The 24,081-nt window shown below is 36.9% G+C and overlaps 2 protein-coding genes, 1 long non-coding RNA gene and 1 other non-coding gene across 6 annotated transcripts; 3 read left to right on the top strand and 1 right to left on the bottom strand.

Moving 5' to 3' along the window:
* The first annotated feature begins 1,181 nt into the window (after nucleotides 1-1,181).
* LOC121976328 (U3 snoRNP-associated protein-like YAOH) lies at nucleotides 1,182-6,260 on the top strand. The gene is made up of 7 exons (XM_042528451.1): nucleotides 1,182-1,658; nucleotides 1,939-2,281; nucleotides 2,602-2,826; nucleotides 4,129-4,363; nucleotides 4,518-4,690; nucleotides 5,778-5,843; nucleotides 5,981-6,260. The coding sequence occupies exons 1-7, from the start codon at nucleotides 1,252-1,254 to the stop codon at nucleotides 6,077-6,079; spliced, it is 1,548 nt and encodes a 515-aa protein (XP_042384385.1). The 5' UTR covers nucleotides 1,182-1,251; the 3' UTR covers nucleotides 6,080-6,260.
* A 1,534-nt stretch (nucleotides 6,261-7,794) lies between these two features.
* Nucleotides 7,795-18,645, top strand: LOC121976326 (cyclin-T1-3-like). Of its 3 annotated transcripts, none has more exons than XM_042528450.1 (10): nucleotides 7,795-8,143; nucleotides 9,349-9,403; nucleotides 11,697-12,014; nucleotides 14,352-14,433; nucleotides 15,728-15,862; nucleotides 16,917-17,092; nucleotides 17,171-17,322; nucleotides 17,456-17,619; nucleotides 17,700-18,359; nucleotides 18,537-18,645. In XM_042528450.1, exons 3-9 carry the CDS (start codon nucleotides 11,788-11,790, stop codon nucleotides 18,315-18,317), a joined length of 1,554 nt encoding a protein of 517 aa, XP_042384384.1. In that variant the 5' UTR covers nucleotides 7,795-8,143; nucleotides 9,349-9,403; nucleotides 11,697-11,787; the 3' UTR covers nucleotides 18,318-18,359; nucleotides 18,537-18,645. The 3 variants fall into 3 exon arrangements, with proteins under 3 accessions (XP_042384384.1, XP_042384382.1, XP_042384383.1); XM_042528448.1 differs by having other exon boundaries at nucleotides 7,796-8,143; nucleotides 17,697-18,359; XM_042528449.1 differs by having other exon boundaries at nucleotides 7,810-8,400; nucleotides 17,697-18,359.
* Nucleotides 18,646-20,538: 1,893 nt separating this feature from the next.
* On the bottom strand, nucleotides 20,539-20,612 carry TRNAN-GUU. The gene has a single exon. It is a non-coding gene; the product is annotated as a tRNA-Asn (tRNA).
* A 95-nt stretch (nucleotides 20,613-20,707) lies between these two features.
* LOC121976327 lies at nucleotides 20,708-23,192 on the top strand. Its single transcript, XR_006110605.1, has 3 exons — nucleotides 20,708-21,016; nucleotides 21,173-21,724; nucleotides 22,929-23,192. It is a non-coding gene; the product is annotated as an uncharacterized LOC121976327 (long non-coding RNA).
* Nucleotides 23,193-24,081: the final 889 nt, after the last annotated feature.

Genomic DNA, 24,081 nt, shown 5'->3' with positions numbered 1-24,081 from the left:
TCCGACTGATGAACCAAACGAACTCGGATTGATATAAAATAAGTTCCTATTTGTTTGTTTAACTCTCCTGATTATATCTATGCCCTCAAACAATAATTTGACTCAATATTGAGACCAATGAATTTTTAAACACGAATATATTTGAAAATTTTAATTCGTATTTAAAAAATCCGACTGATTGACCAAACGACCTCAGATTGACATGAAACTAGATCCTATGAGTCTGACTAATTCTCTTGATTATATCCATGTTCTCGAACATTAATTTGACCTAATATATTGAGAGCAATAATTTTTGAACATGAATTAAATTTTTTTAAATATATTATTTATGTTAAAAAATTATTGCTCTCAATATATTGAGTCAAATTGATATTTGTTGGTATGGATATAATCAGGAGAGATAGATGAATACATAAGAACTAGTTTTATGTCAATCATTTGACCAATCAACCAATTTTAGGCAAAATCAACTGATGTACTAAATGTCAAATTGACGTTTGAGGGCATGGATATAATCAAGAGATATAGATGAATACATAGGAACTAGTTTCATATTAATGTGAGGTCGTTTAATCTATCAATTAATTTTATCTAAAATTAATTTTGATTAAAAATAAAAGTCGATTGATTTAATTAAAGATTAGACGTTTCGACCTAAAGTTAAATCGATTCGACTGTTTAAAATATAAGTCGACTAATAGGATAGAATTAAAAATAAATACAGGATCTGATAATTTTAAAATTATCTATGAGTATTTTATAAAATTATACACATGGTTTAGTGAAAAGTTGAAAAAAAAAACAAGAGAAAAGATGGAAAATAAGAGAAGCCAAGAGAAGTGGAGCACGGATTTTCTGGATCACTTTTTTATGATCCAGAGAATGTATCATTCGTATTTATGATCAGATCGTGATTGCGATTCGATCGTAAATAGTTATGATCCCTTTCTGAGTTCATCGTCCCCATCAGATTATAATTTTTATTCGGAACGGGTGGTCGGAGATTATCCGGAGATTTCCGATGATAAATAAGTGGTCAGATTATTGGACGTCTAGCGAAAATGTCCTCCATAAATAAATGTTTGCTAAATCCATAAATAAATATTTTAATTTGGTTTTATGATTTTATGTTATGGAAAAAATATTAAATATCAGGTTTGCTCATCGCTATAAAAGCGCTGCTCATCATTACCTTTCTAAAACCCTAAACTTTCGACCAGCAACCTCCTTCTCCCCTGATCTTCTCCGATGCCGCCGCGCAGTCGTAAGAGGGTCGTCGGTGGACCGAAAGCAGTAAAGAAGAAGGCGAGGTCCTCTGACAATGCTTTCTTTGAGCCTGAACCCAAGCGGAGCCGGAGAGGCGGCGGCCTCGACGACGACATCGAGAGCTTAGAGAGCGACGAGGAGATGAGCGAACAGGATAGCGAAGACGAGGAAGAGGAGACAGCCGGCGAGAAGAGGATTAGGGTCGCGAGGGAGCACCTAAACAAGGTCCGAGCTATCGCGATGAGGGTGCATGAGGACGAAGGGGAAGAGGAGGAAGGTGACGAGGGAAGATATGAGAGGGAGGGTAAAAGAGATTCCTTGGTGGCCGAGCTCCTTCAAAAGGAGCAGCTTGAAGGGAGTGGTCGCCTACAAAGAGTCATTGCAACTAGGTAATTGGAACAAAATTTTTCTTTTCTAAAAAACTCAACATCATACAAATGCTTGCATCATTAAGGCGTCAATTTGTCATCAAGCATCTCACTTGGTTGAATTTTTTTCTTATGCTTCTTCATTTTTCTCTGGATAGTGCTTTGTTTTGACCTAGCCGCTATAAAAAGGTTCTCTGGACAGTTGAAAATCTACTACTTTCATTTATTTAGAATTGCGACCAGAGATATAGTGAATGCTTCCTTCTTTTTTAAAGATTATTAACAATGTGAAAGAATGCAGGGTTCTAAGACCAGAACCTGATGACAAATTTCGAATGCTAGTGAAGCATCATCTGTCTGTTACTGCTGTTGCTTTAGCTGAAGGCGATTCAAAGGGGTTTTCAGCTTCTAAAGATGGAGTTATTATGCATTGGGATGTTGAGACTGGTAAGTCTGAGAAATATTTGTGGCCTTCTGAAGATGTATTGCTATCACATCAAGCAAAGCCACCACAAAATTCAGCTAAGAAAAGGAGTAAGAATGTCCTAGCTCTGGCTATTAGTTCTGATGGGCGGCTGTTGGCAAGTGGGGGGTTGGACCGCCATATCCATTTATGGGATACCCGCACTCGGGGACATGTCAAGGTAATTCTGAATATCATAGTTGAGCAACACCTAAGTATTATATATAGATATTGACTTTTCTAATTTTGTTACTGAGGATGCATATATGGCACTTCTATATAGATGTCCCAAGTATTGTTTCTCTTCGATAGTCACTGTCATACTCACAAATCTTTTTTGCCCAAACACATTAAATTTTTTCTCCTTCAAATTATCTAACCTTGACAGTTTTATGCAATTAACTCTCCATTGAAACATGTGCCATTTGTTAAAGCATATTAATGGGACTAGTGTGTTTCCTAGTTAGTTTTTGTAAACAGATCTTACATCATTCTTTGCAGGCATTTCATGGTCACAGAGGACCTGTTTCATGTCTTACCTTTAGAGAAGGGACTCCACAGCTTTTTTCTGGGTCCTTCGATAGAACAATTAAGTTATGGAATGCTGAAGATAAAACTCACATGGACAACTTATTTGGCCACCAGAGTGATATACTGGCAATTGACTGCCTGCGAAGAGAGCGACTTTTAACTGTAGGGCGTGATCGTACCATGCGATTGTGGAAGGTGCGTATTAGTTGCTCGCAAACTACTTTGTTAATGTAGCTGACTTCTTTCAGTTTAAATAGCTATCTAACATGTGTTCATCAAAATGCATATTTTACTCGCTCATACGTTTCTTTAGTGATTTCATTCACTTTCAGTTTTGAGAATTATTCAAAGGTATTTCTGATCTGCTTTTCCCTTTGTGATTGCAATCATAAATGAATCAAGTGCCTTTGTGAATTTAGTTTCAAGTTTTTGTGAGAGGATCCATTGTTTCTGTAAAGAAACGAAATACATTCCAGTTCTTTTGATGATGGCTAGTCAACGATATAATCTAGGAAGATTTCCCTTTAGGCCAGAATGACATTTCATATAGGAGTTGCAAAGTAGGATTCTACAAAACATCATAAATTTATTTCATGTTAATTGTCTAACTAAGAAGTCTGGATGGAACATGCTGATGGATACATTCACTAAATTAATCATCAGATTGTGTTGACAAAACTTTTTAATCAGTGTGAATACTGCATGATTTATCCATTTGGATATTCAGTAGTGTTTTCCCACAAAGGATGTTGTCTTTATAAAAGTTTGCATCTTTTTGTATGAGATGTAGGATCACTTTGTAATTTATTCAAACTCTTGAATCTAGGAAATAGGAATCTCTATGTCCATTGAACCCACATGGAGAAGTAAAGTGATCAATTATATATTGTACATTTTTTAACAGTTCAATCTTTTGGAATAAGTAGTTAGCCAATGCTTTAACATCATTTTGGAGTAGGAGATTGAAGTTCTAATCCTAGGTATGTCAAACAAAAGGACCTCTACCTCTAATTCATGATGGGAATGATTGGACGTGTTTAGGCTAAGACTCTCCATGCCCATTGGCCCTACATGGAAAGTAAGGTGATTTATTATAGACATATAAATTGACGTCTTTCCTAACAGTTAGAGTTTTTGGGATAAGAGGTTCATATTTTTGGTGCCATGACCTTCAGTTGTCCTTATAGATATTTTAGAGGGATCCACAAGTCCATGCATATACGTGATTAAATGGTTATTGTATGTTTGTGGCAAGAGTAACATCCTAATTGGCATGGAATGGGAGTATAATAATCTGAATGCATAAGCCTATTACCAAACACTAGTTGTGAACATGCATGAATTACCTTAGAGAAACATTCTAGCAATGGAATTTTTGCCATCGTTATGATTTATTAATATCTGCGGAAAATCCCTTATGGGTTATCTTTACATCAGCTTAATTTACTTCATGTACCCTAGACATATGATGAGTTTTTTATTTATTGGATTGCATAGGTACCTGAGGAATCACAGTTGGTCTTTCGGGCCCCTGCGTCATCTTTGGAATGTTGCTGTTTCATAAACGATAGTGAGTTCTTATCTGGCTCTGATGATGGTAGCATTGAGCTCTGGAGTTTAAAGCGCAAGAAGCCTACACACCTAATAAAAAATGCACATGCTCCATCTCTGTTGAACTACAGTCATTCATATGAAGAGAATGGGACAACTACTTGTAATGGCGGCGATATAGGTAATTTCGAGTTCTGTTCAAATTTTCATTATGCCTTTTTCTTGCTTATTGCTTTCATGTATACCCTTTTTGCGGGTATATATTTGTAGTTTCAGATGTTGGCTGATTGTCCTGTACTTGCCTAATGGTTCCATTTATATATGACTGTTTCTAGACAATGGGTGCAAAAAAAAAGAAAGTCATTCTTCAGCTCACTCGTGGATTAGTTCAGTTGCTGTATGTAGAGGTAGTGATCTTGCTGCTTCTGGAGCCGCGAATGGAGTTGTTCGCTTGTGGTCAATTCAAAGTGAGAGCAGTGGTATTAGGCCATTATATGATTCTTCTCTGGTATTCTTCAAACTCATGTTTTCCCTAAAGTACTTAATTACTCTTTCATTTCATAATGAACTTAGTTTCTTTCTCCAACAATTTCTTTTTACTGCACTGTTTTTTTATTTGCTTGGTTCCCTGAGCAGATTGATTCATGCTGTTGGAATGCCCAATAAAAAAAAATCCTATTGGATTTCAAAGGGTACAAGGATATTTCTTATTGTCATTTCTTCTTAGTAAAGAAAACATAGTAATAGATTTTCCCTAATAAGTTTTCGTTAGTTGTTACTTCGTTAACAAACAGCCTGATTCAAGGGTAGTTAGATAAAGACATGCAGTCACTCTAAGGTGAAACTTGGAATGTGGGAGATTAGAGAGAGTTATGCTCTTTCTTATGCTAGTTTTGACCTGTGTTCTTGCGCTTTATGTTAGTTGTGGTTTCTCTTGATTATTCTCTTAGTTTCAGTGAACTAAGATATGCTACTGTCTAATCTAAATTGTATTCCAATGTAGTCCAACCCTTTCTCGGGACCCGCATCGGTGGAAGTTTCATGCACTGCATTTCCATTTATACAATAGACACTATATAATTTTTCTACTTAATATTGCATATATTATATATCTTTCACATATATTAACTTTTATCTTTTTAAGATCTTTTGAAGGGAAGCTTTGGCGCAACGTTAAAGTTGTTATCGTGTGATCTTATAGTTATGTGTTCAAGTTGCGAAAATAATCTTTTGCAATGCTGAGTAAAGTGCGTACAATAGATATTCTACCCTTGGACCCCGCATTGGTGGGAATTTTGTGAACTGGGCAACCCCTTTATCCTTTTAAGATCCCCTTGTGTCCCTCTAGTCGTGTTGCAAATTTGGACACTGCTTTTTGAAAAGGCTATTCTTTATCTGTATACCCAATTTCATTTTTGTATGGTTATATTCAGTGAAATATCGATATGCAATCTCTGTTTATAATCTTTATAGTTAAGAATATGACTACTTGCCTGTATCGGAAACATCTGCAATTTTACTTCTTTTTCAAAGGCTATTGTTCTTTATCTGTCTGTATACCCAATTGCATTTATCAGTAGAATATCGATATGCAGGCTGGATTCGTCAATTCACTTGTATTTGCTAAATCTGCACGCTTCCTTGTCGCCGGTGTTGGTCAGGTAATTCATATCCTGATTAAAGAATTTTATTTAATTTAATATTGTGCTCGATAAAAATTCATTTTGAATCCATCGCATCTTGTTCTTCTTTCGTCTACTTCAAACACATGATCCGAAGACATGTTGTCTTGTACCAGGAACCTCGTCTCGGGAGATGGGGTCGCGTCTCATCGGCACGAAATGGAGTTGCCATACACCCCATCAAGTTGAAAGACGAGCATTTATCGATCGCCTGAACCAAGATTTTGCAACGATATAGAATCCTTCTTCAGTCTGGCAAGGATGAGCAAGTTCCACATGTAGTTGTGTATCTGATATGATTTGTTCACTCACTCAGTTCATGTATTACTATTAGCTGCCTTGTATTAACTTAATTCTTTTTGTCAAGGAAATTATAGCAACATTTTGGGAGGTTTACTCGATTGTGTTTGACTTAATTTTGGAAATAAAATTTCTTCAAAAGCCTTGGGGTGTCAATAAGGCTTGATTTGTGCCTTTCAATCCGTATATTAACCCGTCAATATTATATATATTTTATTTATTATTGTAATTATTATAATATAATAATTGATTAAAGATTTTTATAATTATGTATTAGTTATGATTTCCTAGTTGTTATAATATATAAAAATAAATTGTTTATATTGTAACTTGATTTGAGTTTTTTTCGTAATAAATATAAAGAAGTATTTTTTTTCTTTTGGCAATTTGACATTTTTTGATTTTTTACTCATATATTATAATAGGTACAAAAATTATTATTGATAAAAATCAAAAAGCATATTTTTTCAAATAATTAAAAGGCTATTTATTTTTTATTAATCATCAAAATAACATTTTATTCGGCAACCCCTTTTCATTCAACTTTAATTCTCTTAGGTTCAACTATGTCTATTAAATATTTTGGTTGAAAGTTGAATTATAATCGCTATTACAATTTAAATGGTTATAAATATATTATTATGATAATTTATCATTAGAATACTAACTTGACTATGCCATTTATAAATATATAATCATCCCCGAGTTATGATATCATAGTAAGATATTCAGATTATCATCCCATGATTCAATCCTTAATTATAGTCTATTTGTAGATTTTTTTTTCTAAATGAAACATGCAACCTAAGGATGTTAACCTTCTGGGCTACCCGTCGCATGTATTTTCTAATTTACCAAGATGACTTAATTCTATATACATTTGCTATGTTAGAGTAATTATAAATCGTAATTATTATATGTTATAAAAGTTATTGTAAATCATAATTATTACATGTTATAAGATAAGGTAGATCCTCTATTTTAACGGCTCCTTAGTACCGGCCTCATAGATATAGAAATAGATAAATATAGATACATCGATTATAGGTATATGGTGAGATAAATTTCAGGTCATCAATTCTTAAGAATTAACTCTTGACCATTTCATTAGAAATATTATACGTCCATCCTTGGATACGTGCTAGGCATAATTATTACACGTTATAATTATTATCATTCATAACCATTACAAGTGCTTATCTTATTCATCGTTCAATTTTTATTTTTTATTAATTCAGATATTTAAATTTGAGCGACTCTCTATCCCATTCATACACCAAATAAATTCAGAAGAATTCATGATAATTCACTTAGCAACCGACCTCGGAAGGGTTCAGTTTTTTTCCATTAAGCTTGAGTGGTATTAAAAATTCAGATGAGGACCATGAGGTGCTATTTTAATAATTAATAAAACAGAAGTGTATTTTAAAATTTTCATTAATTGATATATAATCTTAATATAATTTTTTACATTATTTTTTTAATAAATATTATTTTAATTTTTAAAAATGTTTAAAAAATTATGCTAAAATTTATAAGTACGTTACAGGATAATTATTGTTAACGAACTTCATTCATCAATAAATCTCGTCGACGAAATTACGATTTTGAAGAACCCACGGCCAGCCGCGTCGATCATGTCGTCTCATCCGTCGGATCACATCGTATTGATACAAATCGACGGACAGGAACGCTGGATCATGTCGTCCATGGGCGATCGGACGGTCAGATTCCTTAGCTATATTTGCTCCCCCCCCACTTCGTCTTCGTGACTGCGGCTTTCCCTAGGGCACGCGAAATCTCCCCGATTCCTCCTCTTCCCTCGCCGCCGCCTACGCCGCGCCTACGCCGCTGCCGCCTCGACGGCTAGGAGAAGCTGCTCAGGTCTGCCGGCGAGAGGCTTCACGTCTTCTCTCTCCGGTACCACCTCCGTCAAGGCTACGAGCACTTCACCAGTCCGACACCTACAACCTATCGCGGTGAGTTCCGATCCAACACCTCGTCCCCTCCTCCTCCTCCTCCGCCTAAATCCCTACACCTGGTAGAGGTTCCTCCTCCACCTTCAATATGACTTAACTCGTCTTAATTTTCCGGCACTTCCTCCCTCTCTCTTCCGCGGCCGCCGCCGGCTGAGTTGGAAAAGTGTTGGCCTCTTGAATCTTTTCGATACCACGCTCATTGCATTTGTCATCAAGTCCCCTTTCAAAGTTTTGTAAGCAAGTTGAGCACGCTGGAGGTTGGTCAGTGCAAACCCTTTCGAAACTTCTTCTATCTTTTACTTGGATTTATCTTTAGGTGTGAGGATTTAGTTGAAATTAAAACAAATACTGCGAATTAGGAGTCGGGAAACAAGTTATTTTGCCAACATAGTCTCTCGGTTGATGGTTTTTTTTTTTTTTTGTGTATTGAGGTACATGGCACATCTGATCTTATTGGTTGTTTCCTATTTGTTTATACATTAGTTACATTCATTATATGTTTTATATGTTTGCTGACATAAACTCTTAAGGAATTTAGAAACATTTAACAAACTAGTAAACAAAATGAAAATTTTATCATATGATCTAAGAGAGCCCTATGCTTGGTATCCTTATCCTTTTGTAATTTCAGCCGTTGATTCTGAAATGGGTCCATGCAAGCTGCAAGTTAAGCCAACATGACTCTTGTTTCCATTGGTTTAACCATCATTGCTCTCTTTAGAGCAAGGTGCTAAAATCTCTAACGTACTCACTGAATCCATCTGGAATTCACTTAGGTAGAAACTTATATTTGCTTATTTGTCAAACATGGTTTATAAAGAAACAGATTAGAGTTCACAAGGAAATACCACAATATTAATCCCGCCAAAATAGTTGTTTCAATAATGTGGATGTTCTGCTTGGAACTCTACATGTGCATTTAAATCCATTTTGGGTTAAACATCCTTATTTGTTTGATCAATATGCTTAAGTCTAGTTTATTTTGATGCTGTGCTTTACTCTATATTCGCCTAGATCAACAAATACATTGATCTATTGAATACACTTTATAGCCTGACAATTGTATTGTGATTCTTAAGTGATAAATTACTAGAGTCTTAGGCTCTTTGTCTTATGCACTGGCCTTTTCTTGTTACCGGGGAGGAGAAATTATCAAGGGAAAGTTGATATTTTGGTGAACTAATGTGTCTTTTCTTTGAATGCAGGATGTGTTCAAGAGTTGCGGAGGTTTTTTTTGTTTCTTTGGCGAACTGAATAAAGGTGCCTTACAAATTTATTTCTTTTTTTTTCAAGATATCTGTATTTTTTAAAAAAATTTTGATTGCATATATATAAATTCTGTTACCATGGGGTTTTTAATTTCTCAAGGGATATTTAAAGGTTCCTCTTGCCATCTCTGTGATCTTTTGATCTCTCTCTCTCTCTCTCTCTCTCTCTCTCTCTTTGATTTTTTTTTTTTTGAAGGGGCGAATGAAGGAGCCATTATGCTCATTGCTTATTTCTAGGTCTTTTCCTTTTTGTTGATTCTTCTAATTCAAGTGTCATTTTGTTTCTAGGTCTTTTCTTTTTTGTTGTTAGATTTGTCATTGGTTCAGAATTTGGATTTTTTACCACCTTTTTCTATTAGAGGCCATTGGCGTTAAATTTTGTTGAACTTTAGGACTTCCATCTGGTTCTTATATGTCATTTATATTTAGTTGTTTGACTAAGTGCATGAATTTTGGGAGTAGCAACTGCTAACTTCTTCTGACATAGATGAGCTAGTCACCAGGCTTGAATTGTGGAAACAACTTATTTGCTTTTCAGAACCTTTTTTAGACCATACTCTTAGTAAAATTTTAGCACTAGATATCAACAGTGTCTTCAAATTTTAAATTGTTTGCAATTTTGGATTCGGTGTTATTATCCAAAATGATATCAAATTTGCAGCAAGGTTTAAATTCTGGTCTTATGTCAATTTCAATGGTCCATTGAACCAGTACTGTCTGTACTGAAACTCAGTAGGGCCCGATATTGGCAGCCTCATTGCATAAGGATTTACAGTCCTGTAAGCAGCTTATGCAAACACTGTCTAGAGTAATGATTTATTGGTCATTCATCATTTGTCGATCCTTATATTTTCCTTGCATTTCTTTTCTGACATCATTTTGACTTTGTATTAAATGTTTAAATGCCTAAATACTTGAAATAAGCATAATAATAGATATTGATCTTACATCGAACGTCTGGAGAGTGCCTCAAGTTTTCTCAAAATCAGTTCACATTCGGAATTGTCACGACATCTTATTCATTCAAAAGACACTTACACACATTTATGTCCTACCTTTAGAACATATACGATTAACTGGCATCATTTGGGTCTTTGTCTTGTCCATCATCAATCATCTTCACGCTACTGATCCCACAATTCATCATCTGTTTCTCATGTTCTGCGAACAATGTCAATTGGATCTAGTTTTATTCATTGCTCTGAGATTCTCCTGGAAATTGCTCCTGTCGCCACTTGGCATTTCAATTATGACGGGGAGTTGTTTATTGAGTATATTCAAAGTCAACTTTTTTGGTTCCAGCATTCTGATTTCCCTCCAAACCGTACTCACCACTCATCAATACACTTTTGTGTTTAAATGAAAACATCATCGAAAACAATGTAATCATATATTTATGTACATGCTAAATAAGATGTTACTATTTATCTGGATCTATATTACATATACAAGTGATTGCCATGTCTTCCTGAAACTATCAAAATCATTCTCCTACTTGCATTTGGAATATCTAAAACAGGTCTATGTCATAGATGTTTTTTTCCTTCTTATTTATGTCATACTAATAAAACATATCTGATACATAGTTGGAAGATGGTGTTTATATAACTGTTTTTATTATCGTTATTTTATTTTGGTTGATTCATAAGTCCGAATTACTATCTTCAGATAATGGCATGCGCCGGCAATGGATTGAGTCAGGGATGTGATTTGAAGTTTTGTATCTTATTTATGTCCTTCATTGCTAAGGCATCATATAAGTCAAACATATGCTCATCAAGGCCTTTTCATTTTTAAATTCCTTATAGTTGTAAGTTGGACCATGATGAAGTTTCAATTTAATCTGATTATATATATAGCAGAAGATTAATTTGAGAGCAGGATTCTGGAAACCATCATCTGGGCACAATGCAAGTTGTATAACTCATTATCGAGAGTCATTTATGTTTTTTGTTTTTGAGTTGGATGAATCTAGATAATTTCTACCAATCTAGAATTTTAAACCTGAACTCAGCTGGCCAGTTCAACCGGTTAAATTGGGAACTGGAATCCATACTGGTCAGGTTCTGTTAGTGGAGGGTACCCAGTAACTGTTTAATTAGAAAGACTGGGAATCACAAGGCCTCTATTTTCTTGTCTGATCCAGGTTTAAAAACACTGGAACATATGATATTGATATGGAAAATCAAAATAACTTGCATAGTCGCGCCTAGAACATACAATTTCCTTTGTGCAAATAATTCATGTCTTCCTAAATATTACTGTTTCTTTACCATCATGTGCAGGATGATACCACTGTGTTTGTTGGTTTGACAAGCTTACTTTGACAGACATACTAAATCAGAAAACCATTCAACTATTTGAGTGAATATCAATATGGCTGGGGATTTTTCACATCATGAAATGGCAGATGATAGTACCTACAAGTTCTCCCAGGACAGGCCCGAGGAAGTTAAACTGCCCGGCGCTTCTTGGTACTTGGGTCGTAAGGATATTGAGGAAAATTTCCCATCTAGGCGAGATGGCATTGATCTCAAGAAAGAAACTTATCTCCGGAAGTCTTACTGCACTTTCCTTCAAGATTTAGGCATGAGATTGAAAGTGTAAGTCTCCTTTAGTGATATGTTCTGGCACTATTGTCTTCATCTCATCTCTTTGTTGTCCAATCAAGAAATGTGTTGGGCATGCATTCAATTTATTAATTCTGAATGTGTTAATTTCATTCACCCTTCTATTGTCGATGTTCATTCTTTCATTCATTCTATAGGTGTTGCAAGGCCTTTAATCTCTTTGCTGCACAAATTCTAAGCTTGCTTTACGATATCCTTTGGTTGACCTCACCGACTGGGATAAAGCTTGGTATTTGTTGCTGTTGCTGCTGTGCAATATCCTTTGTCTTTCTTCGGTGTTTTAAAGTCATCAAACCAGTAATTGGTCCATGCTCCTCATTCTACCTTACTAGGAATTTCTATTCTCTCGGATGTATCAAATTAAAGCTTGTTCCATGCTTTGTTTGTTGATCACCTTTGAGTTCACCTCATTTTGAACCTTCAAATCAAAAGAAATATAGGATAAACAATCACATTAAAACACTACATCATTGTACCCTAATCAAACTCGACCTGATAAGGCCTCATAGTACCAACTATTTTACTAAACGATTATAAGCTAGAATTTATAAATGGTTGCTAATATGGATAAATGTAGACATAGGAGAAACCCAACTAATATGTTTTTAGGACTCCACTTGATTTTCTCCTTCTCAGACTTCTTCCGTTGGCAGAGAAACCTTTTATAAGTTCTTTGGATGATTACAATTGAAGTTCAAGAATGAAGATGAGTGTACAATAAAACTCAAATCAATAATAAATTGTTTTAGGAATGTTAGCGTTCAAATGCTTCCATTGCTCCCTTCTTGTAGTCTTCGTACACCTTCACCTTCTCTTTACTGTTCCATTGTGCATCTAATCAGTGGATCAAAATCTTTCATTAGTGGAGAGATGTACTATACTGTATATATAGTATTTGTTAGGTCATCAAGCTATTGTCACGTAACTTTGTCATATCAACGACTCTCTCCAACTTTTCTTCTGTAGCTGATTGAAAATGCTAGATCGACTAATGCTAGATTGGTTGACTATGTCGTTGACTTAGCTACGACTAGAAATATTTTGTTTGTTGGTTGATTAGCTTGAGTTGCCTGATTTAACTCCAAACAGAAACATTCTGCTTGCTAATTGATTTACTAGAGTCGACTTCTTGGTTGGCTCAACTACCAGTTGACTGAAGGTACCTTCAGTTGGTTGGATCGTCGACTACGACCATCCTAATGGTGAGTTTTCACCTAACTTGATAACTACTCACTCCCACATACATGTCTCTCAACTCTCAACTCACTTAAGAGGTTTACCTTGCCACAAGACCATGTCCCATTAGGCTACTCATCCCTCATTTGCATCGAAGCCCTTGGCTCCCTCCATGCCTTATCCTTCACACTTTACCTACGTAGTTTACCTCCTCCGATTTAGCTGCACTCTGATGCTCTATGTCTCATAGCATCCTTCTCTGATTCATGATTGCACTAACAATATGGATGCTTGTGAAGGAAATTCTAGAAGTAGGATAGAAGAAAAAAATGATATGGTATGTAATTCATCTTATATTTGCTAAACCCCTCTAAATCCTTCTTAGATAATAGTTGAAGATGCCTGGCATGAAAATGTATCCATTGGCTTATCCCTAGATTACTAGTATTTTAGACATCATTGCCCTATTTGTATGTTCTTAGTGATCAATGTGAACATATATGGATAGAATGAGTCTAGTACGTTGCTATGCCATTCAGATAATAATTATTTGTATGTTCTTAGTGATAAATGTGAACGAGTATGGATAGTATGAGTCCAGTACGTTGCTATGCCATGCAGATAATAATTATTTGTATGTTCTTAGTGATAAATGTGAACATGTATGGATAGTATGAGTGGAGTATGTTGCTATGCCATGCAGATAATAATTATATGTATGTTCTTAGTGATCATTGTGAACATGAATAGATAATGAGTCCATTATGTTGCTATGGCATGCAAATAATAATTATTCGTATGATCTTACTATCTTAGTGATCAATGTGAACATGTATGGATACTATGATTCCTGTATGTTGCTATGCCATGCAGATAATAATGTGTTTATTCAAAAAGGACACCGAGAAACTAAAAAAAACATTGAAGTTTCTTCTTTATTCTGAACAGTTTTATAAAAATTTGTATGTACTCTAATATTACTAACTTACACATAAGCCACTTTGCTTAATGAGGAAAATGTTTGGCTGTGTTTTTTATTATGGTGGATTGGTGTCTTGATTTGTTACAAGGTTTTTTTAGTTTTGCTTCTATTGCAATATTGTTCTTACAAATTGAACCTTTTTTTAAATTCAGACCTCAAGTTACAATAGCTACTGCAATTGTATTCTGTCACCGTTTTTTTCTCCGCCAATCTCATGCAAGAAATGATAGGAGAGTAAGTATCACTTCATTTTCACCTCATTGATACTATGATTTTGTAATTTTTTATCGTTTTACATGTTTTTTTTGTCTTTGCATAAAACTATACCAAGCCATATTATTCTTAACTATTGAGATGTGCTGCATGAATTCTATCCCACCATAGACTTCTTTTATTTGTTTCGTCAGATTGTGGAGACAGCATAAATTCATTTATCCAAATATATATTATATATGATCTCAATTTTTTTAATCTGTTGCCTCTTTGAAATGGCCAAATCTTTCATTTTTACACAGTACGTGCTCCTAAAATCATACCTTCAATTAAATGAATATGTTTCACATCTTTGCTATATGAATGCATTTCTGTGTATCTTTTTCATATTCAATTTTGTAGAATAGTTACGTGTTTTTTTTACTAATTCTGACAGACATCTCAAAATTTTAAGTGATGCAGATGCATCCTATTGTGGTTTGACTGATGCAAATTACATTAGACAAATGTAATACTAAACAGGTTATTGTTCTAAAATATTTATTTTATTTCTATTTCCCCTTATTTTTATACTTTTATAATCTCTACAGAACCTTTTCTATTTTGCCTAAGTCTTGGTAAGGCCATGTTATTGTGAAGCCTATAAAAGAAATTTCCTGGGCTTGCCATACTTATCCACTATAACTTCAGATGTTATACCTAGAATATGTAAACTCCTGGGCTCGGCATATGAAGAGTTCCTCTGCTAAATTTTCACCCTTCCTAAAAGAAAACAATACATTGTTATGATAATTTTCTCCTAGTGGATGTATGGTTATGGGAATCCTTGCTTATAAGTCAGCGTTCATTTTTTCTTTCCTTTAAAAGGAAAGGAATACAATATGATCATTGCCATTTAGTTGGATTTTCTAGTCAAATCAGGACAGATAACCTAAGAGACTTAGTCTTAGAAAGGGATCTATTCCCTCTCCATATAAATCTGTCTTTTCATTATGTTGATTTATGGGCTTCATTTATGAATAAATATATTAAAAATTTCACAAGTTGTTTTTTGTTTTCATTATAAGTTCTCATTCATAGCTTAGATATTCTTTATTATATATTTATATTTATTAGGCTTATTTTACGTCAATTCATTTTTTTTAAAAAATAAAACTGTTCCCACTCAGAACTTGTCTAGTTGCCTTAAATCTATTTTTTTTTTTTTACTAAATATAGGCATCAGCTATTGACCAAAGTTGCTGTCGTGTGCTATATGTGATCCTTTAATTATTCTTATCTTTTGACACTTAACCTTTCAGATCATCATTTGCAGACTGTTGCTACTGTTTGCATGTTTTTGGCGGGAAAGGTGGAAGAATCGCCTAGACCATTAAAGGATGTCATTCTTGTTTCTTATGAGATCATCCACAAAAAAGATCCTACTGCTGTTCAAAGAATCAAACAAAGGGTAAGGATTGATGGTATATGTTGGATCCTGTTATTTTTGTTTGTTTACTTTCTTCCTTCATAGTGTTTTTTCATTGGCAGACACATAACACCGATAGTTATAAAATTTTCACTACAATTTAGGGTAAGAATTTATAACCACTAGGATGTCTGTTTTCCAAATAGTTCTCAGTTTCATTGTGTCCTCTATTATCACAGTTAATCTTTTTTTGTAGTAGATCTAGGTTTTTTCCTGTTGCCTCATTGTTGTAATAGGTGTGCGGTATGAAAGTTTGCTACATCTGAAGGAACATGTACACTATCATTTGCTATATTGTAATAATCTTTTAGCTTTTGTCTAATTGCTACTGATGATTATTTGTGGTCTTTGGCCTGTTCGGTCAATGTGCATGTTAAATGTGCTGGAAGTCGTTTACTATAGAATTCTTTATATATTGTGTGCATTTTTTTTAAGTGTAATATTATAAAAGTCTAGGGTATTAAGAACACAAAAGATCATGGTGCCAGGACGCATCAATATTGCTTGGTCGATTAACAATGTATTTTCTTAGGTTAGTTCGTTTTGAATCTTCGAACCTGGTTTCATTGATGGTGTGGACCTTGATTGGCTTTCGGTTGACACTTTTATTACATGATCCCATGAAGCTTTGTAGATGTTGTCCCCGGAAATTACATCTAAACTTTTTTCATTTGGTAAAGCTTGAGACAGAATGCAAGGCAAATGTGAGGAATGGTTTCAGTTTTTAATGTCAATTTAGGACCTTTAATAATCAAGAAATACAGCGAAATGTCTAGAGTCTACAGATACATGATATATAAATCATTCTATTGTTTGTTTAGGTGATGCTCAGTAATCTTGTTTATTGTTTTTACAAGCGATGAACTGTATGTTAATTCCTAAGTTTCACTGCATAGAAGTTTCTACCATCTCTTTGGGTTTAATTAAATTTCTTTTTCGATACATTAAGTTTCACTTGTTACCATTAGCAACGGATGTCTCTATATCGCTATCAACAGTCTCTATTTGTCCTATATTGAACCATTTAGCTTTGCAGGAAGTATATGAACAGCAGAAAGAGCTGATTTTGATTGGGGAACGTTTGGTACTTGCGACGCTAGGTTTTGACCTAAATGTACTACATCCATACAAACCCCTCGTTGAAGCAATCAAGAAGTTTAAGATTGCTCAAAACGCCCTTGCACAAGTTGCATGGAATTTTGTCAATGATGGGTATGAGAAAACTAATTCTCTGCTTTAAAGTTAATTTCGGTAATGTGTATTAACTACACGCTGGAAAGGAGTGTGCAGGCTGCGAACATCGCTTTGCTTGCAATTTAAGCCCCACCATATCGCAGCCGGTGCAATCTTCCTGGCCGCTAAGTTTCTAAAAGTAAAGCTTCCCTCTGATGGGGATAAAGTGTGGTGGCAAGAATTTGATGTTACCCCTCGGCAGTTGGAAGGTATTTTTCCAGTAAATATCCCTATCTATTATTTTTCATTAAACATCTTCCATCCGTGGATCGTGGATCGATTAGTTTGCAATTTGACAGCTTTTTTATTGTTTACTGAATTTTCTTAACTTCTTGCTCTCAGAGATAAGCAATCAAATGTTGGAACTATATGAACAAAACCGTCCTGCACCAGCATCGCAAGGCAATGAAACTGAAGGTAGTTCTGCTAGCGGTGTGAATCAGCGGGTTCCTGCAAAAGCCCTTATCGATATCGAGGAGCCTACAACACGAAGTGGATATTCTCAGGTATGATAAATACTGCCATGGAGAGTGGTTGCCCTGCAAATGCACCTACTCATTCTGAACAATTTCACTTCAATAAGCATGTCGGAAGTCATGACGGTAATGATCACGGAAGGCACGAGCTGCAAACTGGAGTCTCCGGTAACAAAGTTGTCGGAGCGAAGGACGCGTGGCATCACGAACCAGTGAATGATCCAGATACTCTTGGCAGTAGACCCAGCAGGTCTGAACCTACAGCTGAAGAATATGGAGTTCCTCCTTCGAACAGGATCTTCGCCCAGAGTCAAGCTTCCAAAGTACAGTCCCCTGCAATGGATGCCATAAAGAAGATTGACAAAGAGAAAGTCAAGGCTGCACTGGAGAAAAGGAAAAGATCGAGGCCCGAGTTTGCCAGAAAACCAGATCACATGGACGAAGAAGACCTTATTGAGAGGGAGTTGGAGCACGGCATTGAATTGGCGGTCGAGGATGAACGGAACAAGCAGAAGAGTCATAACTGGTCCAAGCCTTCAAACAATATAGATCTAATGGAGAATGCGGAAGAAGGCGAACTCTCAGTGGACAGCCAAGATGGTCAATTACCTGAACCAAGCAGCAAGAGGATGAAAACTACTTCCTTGCGCCGCCCCAATGGCATTGACGATTTACGACCACCTGGAAGAAAGGTTCACGCCGGGAAACCAAGCATAATCGAAGAATAAGCCACACTAACCTCACCATTACTCTCAAAATGGCCGTGGAAGGTGTGGCTTACTGGAATCTTATTGTCAGAAAAAAAAAGAGAGAAAAAATCTTTAAAAATAGGACAAACCTTAAAGAAATCTTGATGTCTAATTTTTGGCTGAGTATTTATTTTATTTCAGGTTTTCCATGGCCTTTCCATTTACTTCTTGTTTTGTTATCATGATGACTAAATCCAGGTTGAACCAGATCCGACCCAACTCGGCCGGGTTGGACCATTAGCGGCCCGGTCTGATTGACATCAAAGATAAAAGAAAGCAAACATATTCAAAATGAATCGTCGTTCTCAAAGAAAAGAAGAGCACAACTCGAACGGAACGCCTACGACGGTGGAGCAGGTTCGCTGGAGGACGACTTCGGTCGGGGCTTGTACGGGGACGAGGCAATCACAGCGAAGGTGCTGATGTGGGCCGTGTACTCGGACCCCTCGTCTGCCGGCGGCTGGCCGAAGTCGACCTCCGCGAGCCGAATGTCTCTGCTCTTCACGTTCACGGCGATCACCAGCCCCGGCGTCCATAGTAGGATCTCCTCATCTCCGCTCTGGAACTTGACTGGCCATGGGCGCTCCTCGAGATCCAGCATGCAGCGACTCGGCACTTGCTCCTCCGTTCCCTCCGCCTGCGGCCATGTTATCCAGTCGAGATTCGCGACCAGCGCCCACTCGTTGGGGATCCCGACCAGTTTGTAGACCAGCACCTCCATCTGAGTCACCACGGCGCAGTGCAATTGGCCGCCTATCTCGCCGATCTCCCACCGGGCGTCTGATTCGGACAGCATCGGCGGCAGAAGATTCGACGTCCGATCCGACTTCGGGTCGTACCGGACCACAGTACGCGTCGTGCTCCTCCAGAAGGCGGAGCCACCGACGGAGATGCCCGACGCTGGGAGGACCCAGTCGATGGGGCTCTGGTGGTCCGAAATACACCACTCGCCGGAGGCGGAGGAGAAGGTCTGGAACCAGAAATCGGGGTTGGCCACCACGATGGAGAAGTCGCCGCGGAAATTAAAGCTTCCGGGGTGGAAGATGAGGACGGCGGCGGGGAAGGATCCTGGGTTGACGTGTGGTTTGGGGATGGCGGTGAAAGCGGTGGTGATGGGGTTGCAGACAAAGAAGGTGGAGGAGGATTGGGCGTAGCAGAGGAATAGGCCGTTGGAGGAGGAGAGGACAACGATTTCAGGGAGGAAGGAGAGCGCGGCGTCGGGGACGGAGGCGGAGCCGAAAGGGGCGAAGGCGGGCTTGTCTTTAAGGCGGAAGAAGACGCCGGAGACGGAGCGGTGGGTATAGGCTTGGCAATGGCGGAAGAATGGGGAGGAGATCAGGCGGGCCCAGGAGGACGAGACGGGGAGGAGGCGGAGGAGGTTGTAGGCGGGAAGGTGGCGGAGGGCGTTGTCTCTGATGATCTCGATGAGCTTTTTGTTCTTCCCGTCGTCGGCCGTCGGGATCCACTTCCCGGGGATCTTCTGGCAGCGCTGGCTGGAAGTGTATAAGGCTTCGCAGTTGGATTCTTGGGTGGAGGCGCTCTCGGCGCTGCTACCGGAGAAGGAAAGATCCTCATCGTCCACGAAGGCGTCGTAGTCCCCGAAGCCGTTTTCGTGGTTGGAGGCGGCGCTGCCCTCGCTAGAGGAGACCTCGTGCGCGTAGGCACCGGACCAGAAGGCATCGGCAACTTGGTCGGCGTTGTCGTCGTCGTCGTCGTCGTCGAGGCGGAGACCAGGGAACTGGGAGGAAAGATCGTCGGCCATTGCGAAGAGAGAGTGAGTCGTCTTGCAACTCTTGTTCTCTGCGGATCGGGTTCCTTTAATAGTATACCACGCGCGGGTTCGGGTGAATCCGAAAGGTATAAACCCGCCCCGCTAGTTTAAAAGGAAAAAGAAAGTTTAAAAAGAAACAAGAAAAAGATAACGGTAAATCGAACAAGAAATGTATGATAAGGAAGAAATTTTTATTTTATAAACCTTTTTAGATATAATAAACATAAAACAAATCAAACAAAAAATGGAGCGCTAGAAGGTATAAACCCGCCTCGCTAGTTTAAAAGGAAAAAGAAAGTTTAAAAAGAAACAAGAAAAAGATAACGGTAAATCGAACAAGAAATGTATGATAAGGAAGAATTTTTTATTTTTATTTTATAAACCTTTTTAGATATAATAAACATAAAACAAATCAAACAAAAAAGGGAACGCTAGAAGGAGGGCTTGAACCTCTGACCTTGTGGTTAACAGCCACACGCTCTAACCAACTGAGCTATTCCAGCTTTCTATTAGAGTTAATATATATATTATATATATCTAATGTATATACCAAATAATTCAGTCACTTAAATGGCATTTAGGTGATTCCAAAGGGCATTTTCGTCCATTTCGTCTAAGCTTCTTCTTCTGTAGTGCTTCTCTGCTCGATGGAAGAGCAACACACTGTACACACACAACGCCGGAGCTTCGGCGACGTCGTTACCGGCGGCACGACCTCACGCTCGCGGACTCCTCATGGCGTATGGAATCATCCTCCGGTTCTGCTTTACGATTCGCCGCTAGGGTCGACGCAGACGCAGACGCATCCGCACTTGGCGGATTTATGGTTCGGTTCCCTGTCTCCGACACCCAACCCTAATCACCAGCTTCCGAGCCCTCTCGATCTCGGCGAATGGAACTACCTGAGGTTTGCCCATTTCCCCCAAATTTTGGTGGATTATCGTGTTCTTGTCTTGCCTAACCTTACAAGTTACGACCCACACGATTTATTGCGTTCTTTATTAAACAAGATCGAAGCCTCTTCTTCACCAAAATGATCTGATTTTCCTTGTCTAATTTGCAGTTTACCTTTTCGGATTCGACAACCATGGCATCTGTCTCCACTTCGTTCTTCATCTCAAGTGCTTCAATGACCATTCTGGTCACTTTTTGTTCTTTGTTTTTACTCTACCAGTGATTTCGTTTTCCTGCATGATATTTTGGCATGAACAAGAATTCCTGTTTTTTCTGACGGATCATTGCAATTCAACAATAGCCTTTCAGAATTTCGCCATCAATTCTTTGAACAAATGCATGAGGCAAGTGCAAGGTCTTGTTTGCCTCTACCTGTCACACGATCCAAGACTGAACACACTACTTTCTTTAACTTTCCCATTTGTTGTTGATCAATTTCAGTACGGTGGATCCATTACTTTAAACGCAAGGCGTCTACTGTTTTATATCTCCGAATTTTCTTCTGTTGCTCTTTGCAAACGCCAGAAGCTTTGCCGTGAACTCACAAAAGACCAACTTGAGCTGCATCTGTAGGTCTGCATCTGGAGAACTATTGGATTTGTGATTTGTGTCGTCGGTTTTCCATGATGCAATCGTGTTCCTGAACAATGTTCTTTTCTTGGTGAGTTCTACTCTGAAACTCAATGCCATTCATGGAACAAAATTGATAGAGACTAGAATAATTGTTCCCCTAGAATAGAATTGATAGGGAATTGGATAAGAATTCCTAAGTTTAGTTTATGGAATGGATTAAATAGATTGTTTTCCTTTTCTTCGTTTGATTTATAGGAATGTTATAAGTAATAGTAGACAGCTGACCCAACCCACTCAATGTGGTCAGCTCCTTCGACGTGCTCAACGATTTTACTCATTCAATAATAGAGTAAGAATAGTTATTCCTTGGAGAATAAAATGAAGTAAGAATAGACATTCATAGATCGTGTTTTCTTTGTGTTCCTGAGTAATGTTCTGTTCTGTTCTTGATGAGTTCTACTCTCTAACACTCAATGCTATTCATGGAACAAGATTGATAGAGAATAGAATATTTGTTCCCCTAGAAAAGAATTGATAGAGAATTGAGTAAAAATTTGGAAGTTTATTTTATGGAATGAATTGAATACATTGTTTTCCTTTTCTTTTTTTGATTTGTAGGAATGTTGGTAGTAATAGATAAGGAATAAATATTCATAACAAAACAAAGATTTCTGCAAGTAGTAGGCTAAGCAGGCTAACCCAACCCACTCAGTGGTCGGCTCAGTCGATATGCCCAACATCGTTGCTCATTCACGAATAGAGTAAGAATAGTTATTCTATGGAGAATAAAATAAAGTACGAATGGACATTCTCGGTCATGTTTTCTTTATGATCTTTACTCGGTGTCATTTAATGTTATTTATGTGATAAAAATAGTATGGTTATTCCTTGATAGGAAAGATAGTTGTAGATAAGAAATAAATCTTCACAATGAAATAAGGTTTCTTCAAGTAGTAGACAATGATCAACTTGGTCACAAGGCCCACTCGATCATGTTTTTAGTGAATTGATAAGGAATATAATGAAAATTCGTAAATTTTGTTCATGGAATCAAATAAATGAATCTTTTTTGTTTGTATTTATGATACATAAGAGTGTTGCATATATCTTCACAGTGAAAGAAGAATTCCTTTTAGTAGTAGACAATGATTCACTAGGTCACAAGGCCTAGTTGGCTCGCTCGACATGCTCAACCAAAAATGTCTACTTCATCAAAATTCAGATGTGTGATTATTTATTTGAACCGAACTCAATCTTGTTTTCTCCTGAGGTCATTTCGTTTACTCTTGCAGCTTCTCGGATCATTCAAGTTGTAAGTTCACTCCAAGGCTAACAAACAAGTTCACTTCAGCAGCAGAAACCAAAATTCAAGTGATAATCACTAATATTCATTTTTTTTGGTGTAATTCTTTTCAAGATAATTTTTTCCTATGTTCCAAATGATTTAAGATAGAGATCTTAAACCCTAATTTTTGTAAATGGCACTTGTTGACCACCCCAAAGCAAAACCTTGTATTTTACACATATCAGTGAAATTGTTACTTCTGATTTCTACAATCTGTATTGAATGTAATTATGAAGTTGATACTATTTTTCATCTATTCTTCATTCTATAGCAATTTATTTGCTTTTCTTATGAATATTATGTATTTTCAAGCCTAACTAGGATTGTAAATAAATAAAATATTGATTCTTAGATACTTGGAAAATTGAGAAACCGCTTTGTCGTTGCACCATTGTCTCAGGGGCAAGAGTTTATTTTTTTATTTTTTAGTTGACATTATATATTTAATTTATGCTGACTAATCTTGAGATGACCGACTTGGTCTTATGGAAGAGTTTATTTATGATGTCAATTACATTAACAAATTTGAATAATTCGTTAAACTAAATAAATAAACTTGAACATATTTGTGTCAATATTCTAGAATAGAGATCGTGAACTATTTATGAATAATGTTTATGAAATTTCTATCAACATAATAAATAAATAAAATTTTAAAATGAACAGATAAATTTGTATTATCAAGATCAACAACCAATTAAACAAGTTTAAAAATATAAAAATTTCAAACAATAAATTTGAATTAAAAAATGGATAACATGTAAACAAACTAAACTCAAGCAAAGTTTGAAATAAGCTTAAGTTTGTAAAAAAGAAAGTAAGTTCAACCATCTATGTTTATTTTTAGACTTGGTTTAATTTAACTTGATTACTTTATCAAATAAGTTTGAACATTATAAAATTTGGCTCGATTTGGTTCATTTATAGTCCTAAACACAATTGAGTCTAAAACTTCGAATTGGGTTGATTGAATCATCCTTATTGTATCAGCCTCAATTCTCCCTGATCCTGTCTGAAGGTGTGAAGCTGGAAAGCTAGGGATGTGACAATCTCGCTGACTAGATGAAGACCTCGCTCCTATCTGCAAAACAAAACAAAAC

This window comes from Zingiber officinale, chromosome 4B (assembly GCF_018446385.1).
Source record: "Zingiber officinale cultivar Zhangliang chromosome 4B, Zo_v1.1, whole genome shotgun sequence".
In the NCBI taxonomy this organism is placed as follows: Eukaryota; Viridiplantae; Streptophyta; class Magnoliopsida; order Zingiberales; family Zingiberaceae; genus Zingiber; species Zingiber officinale.
The sequence above is the reverse complement of the archived record's forward strand: the minus strand, read 5'-3'. Positions and strand labels throughout refer to the sequence as shown.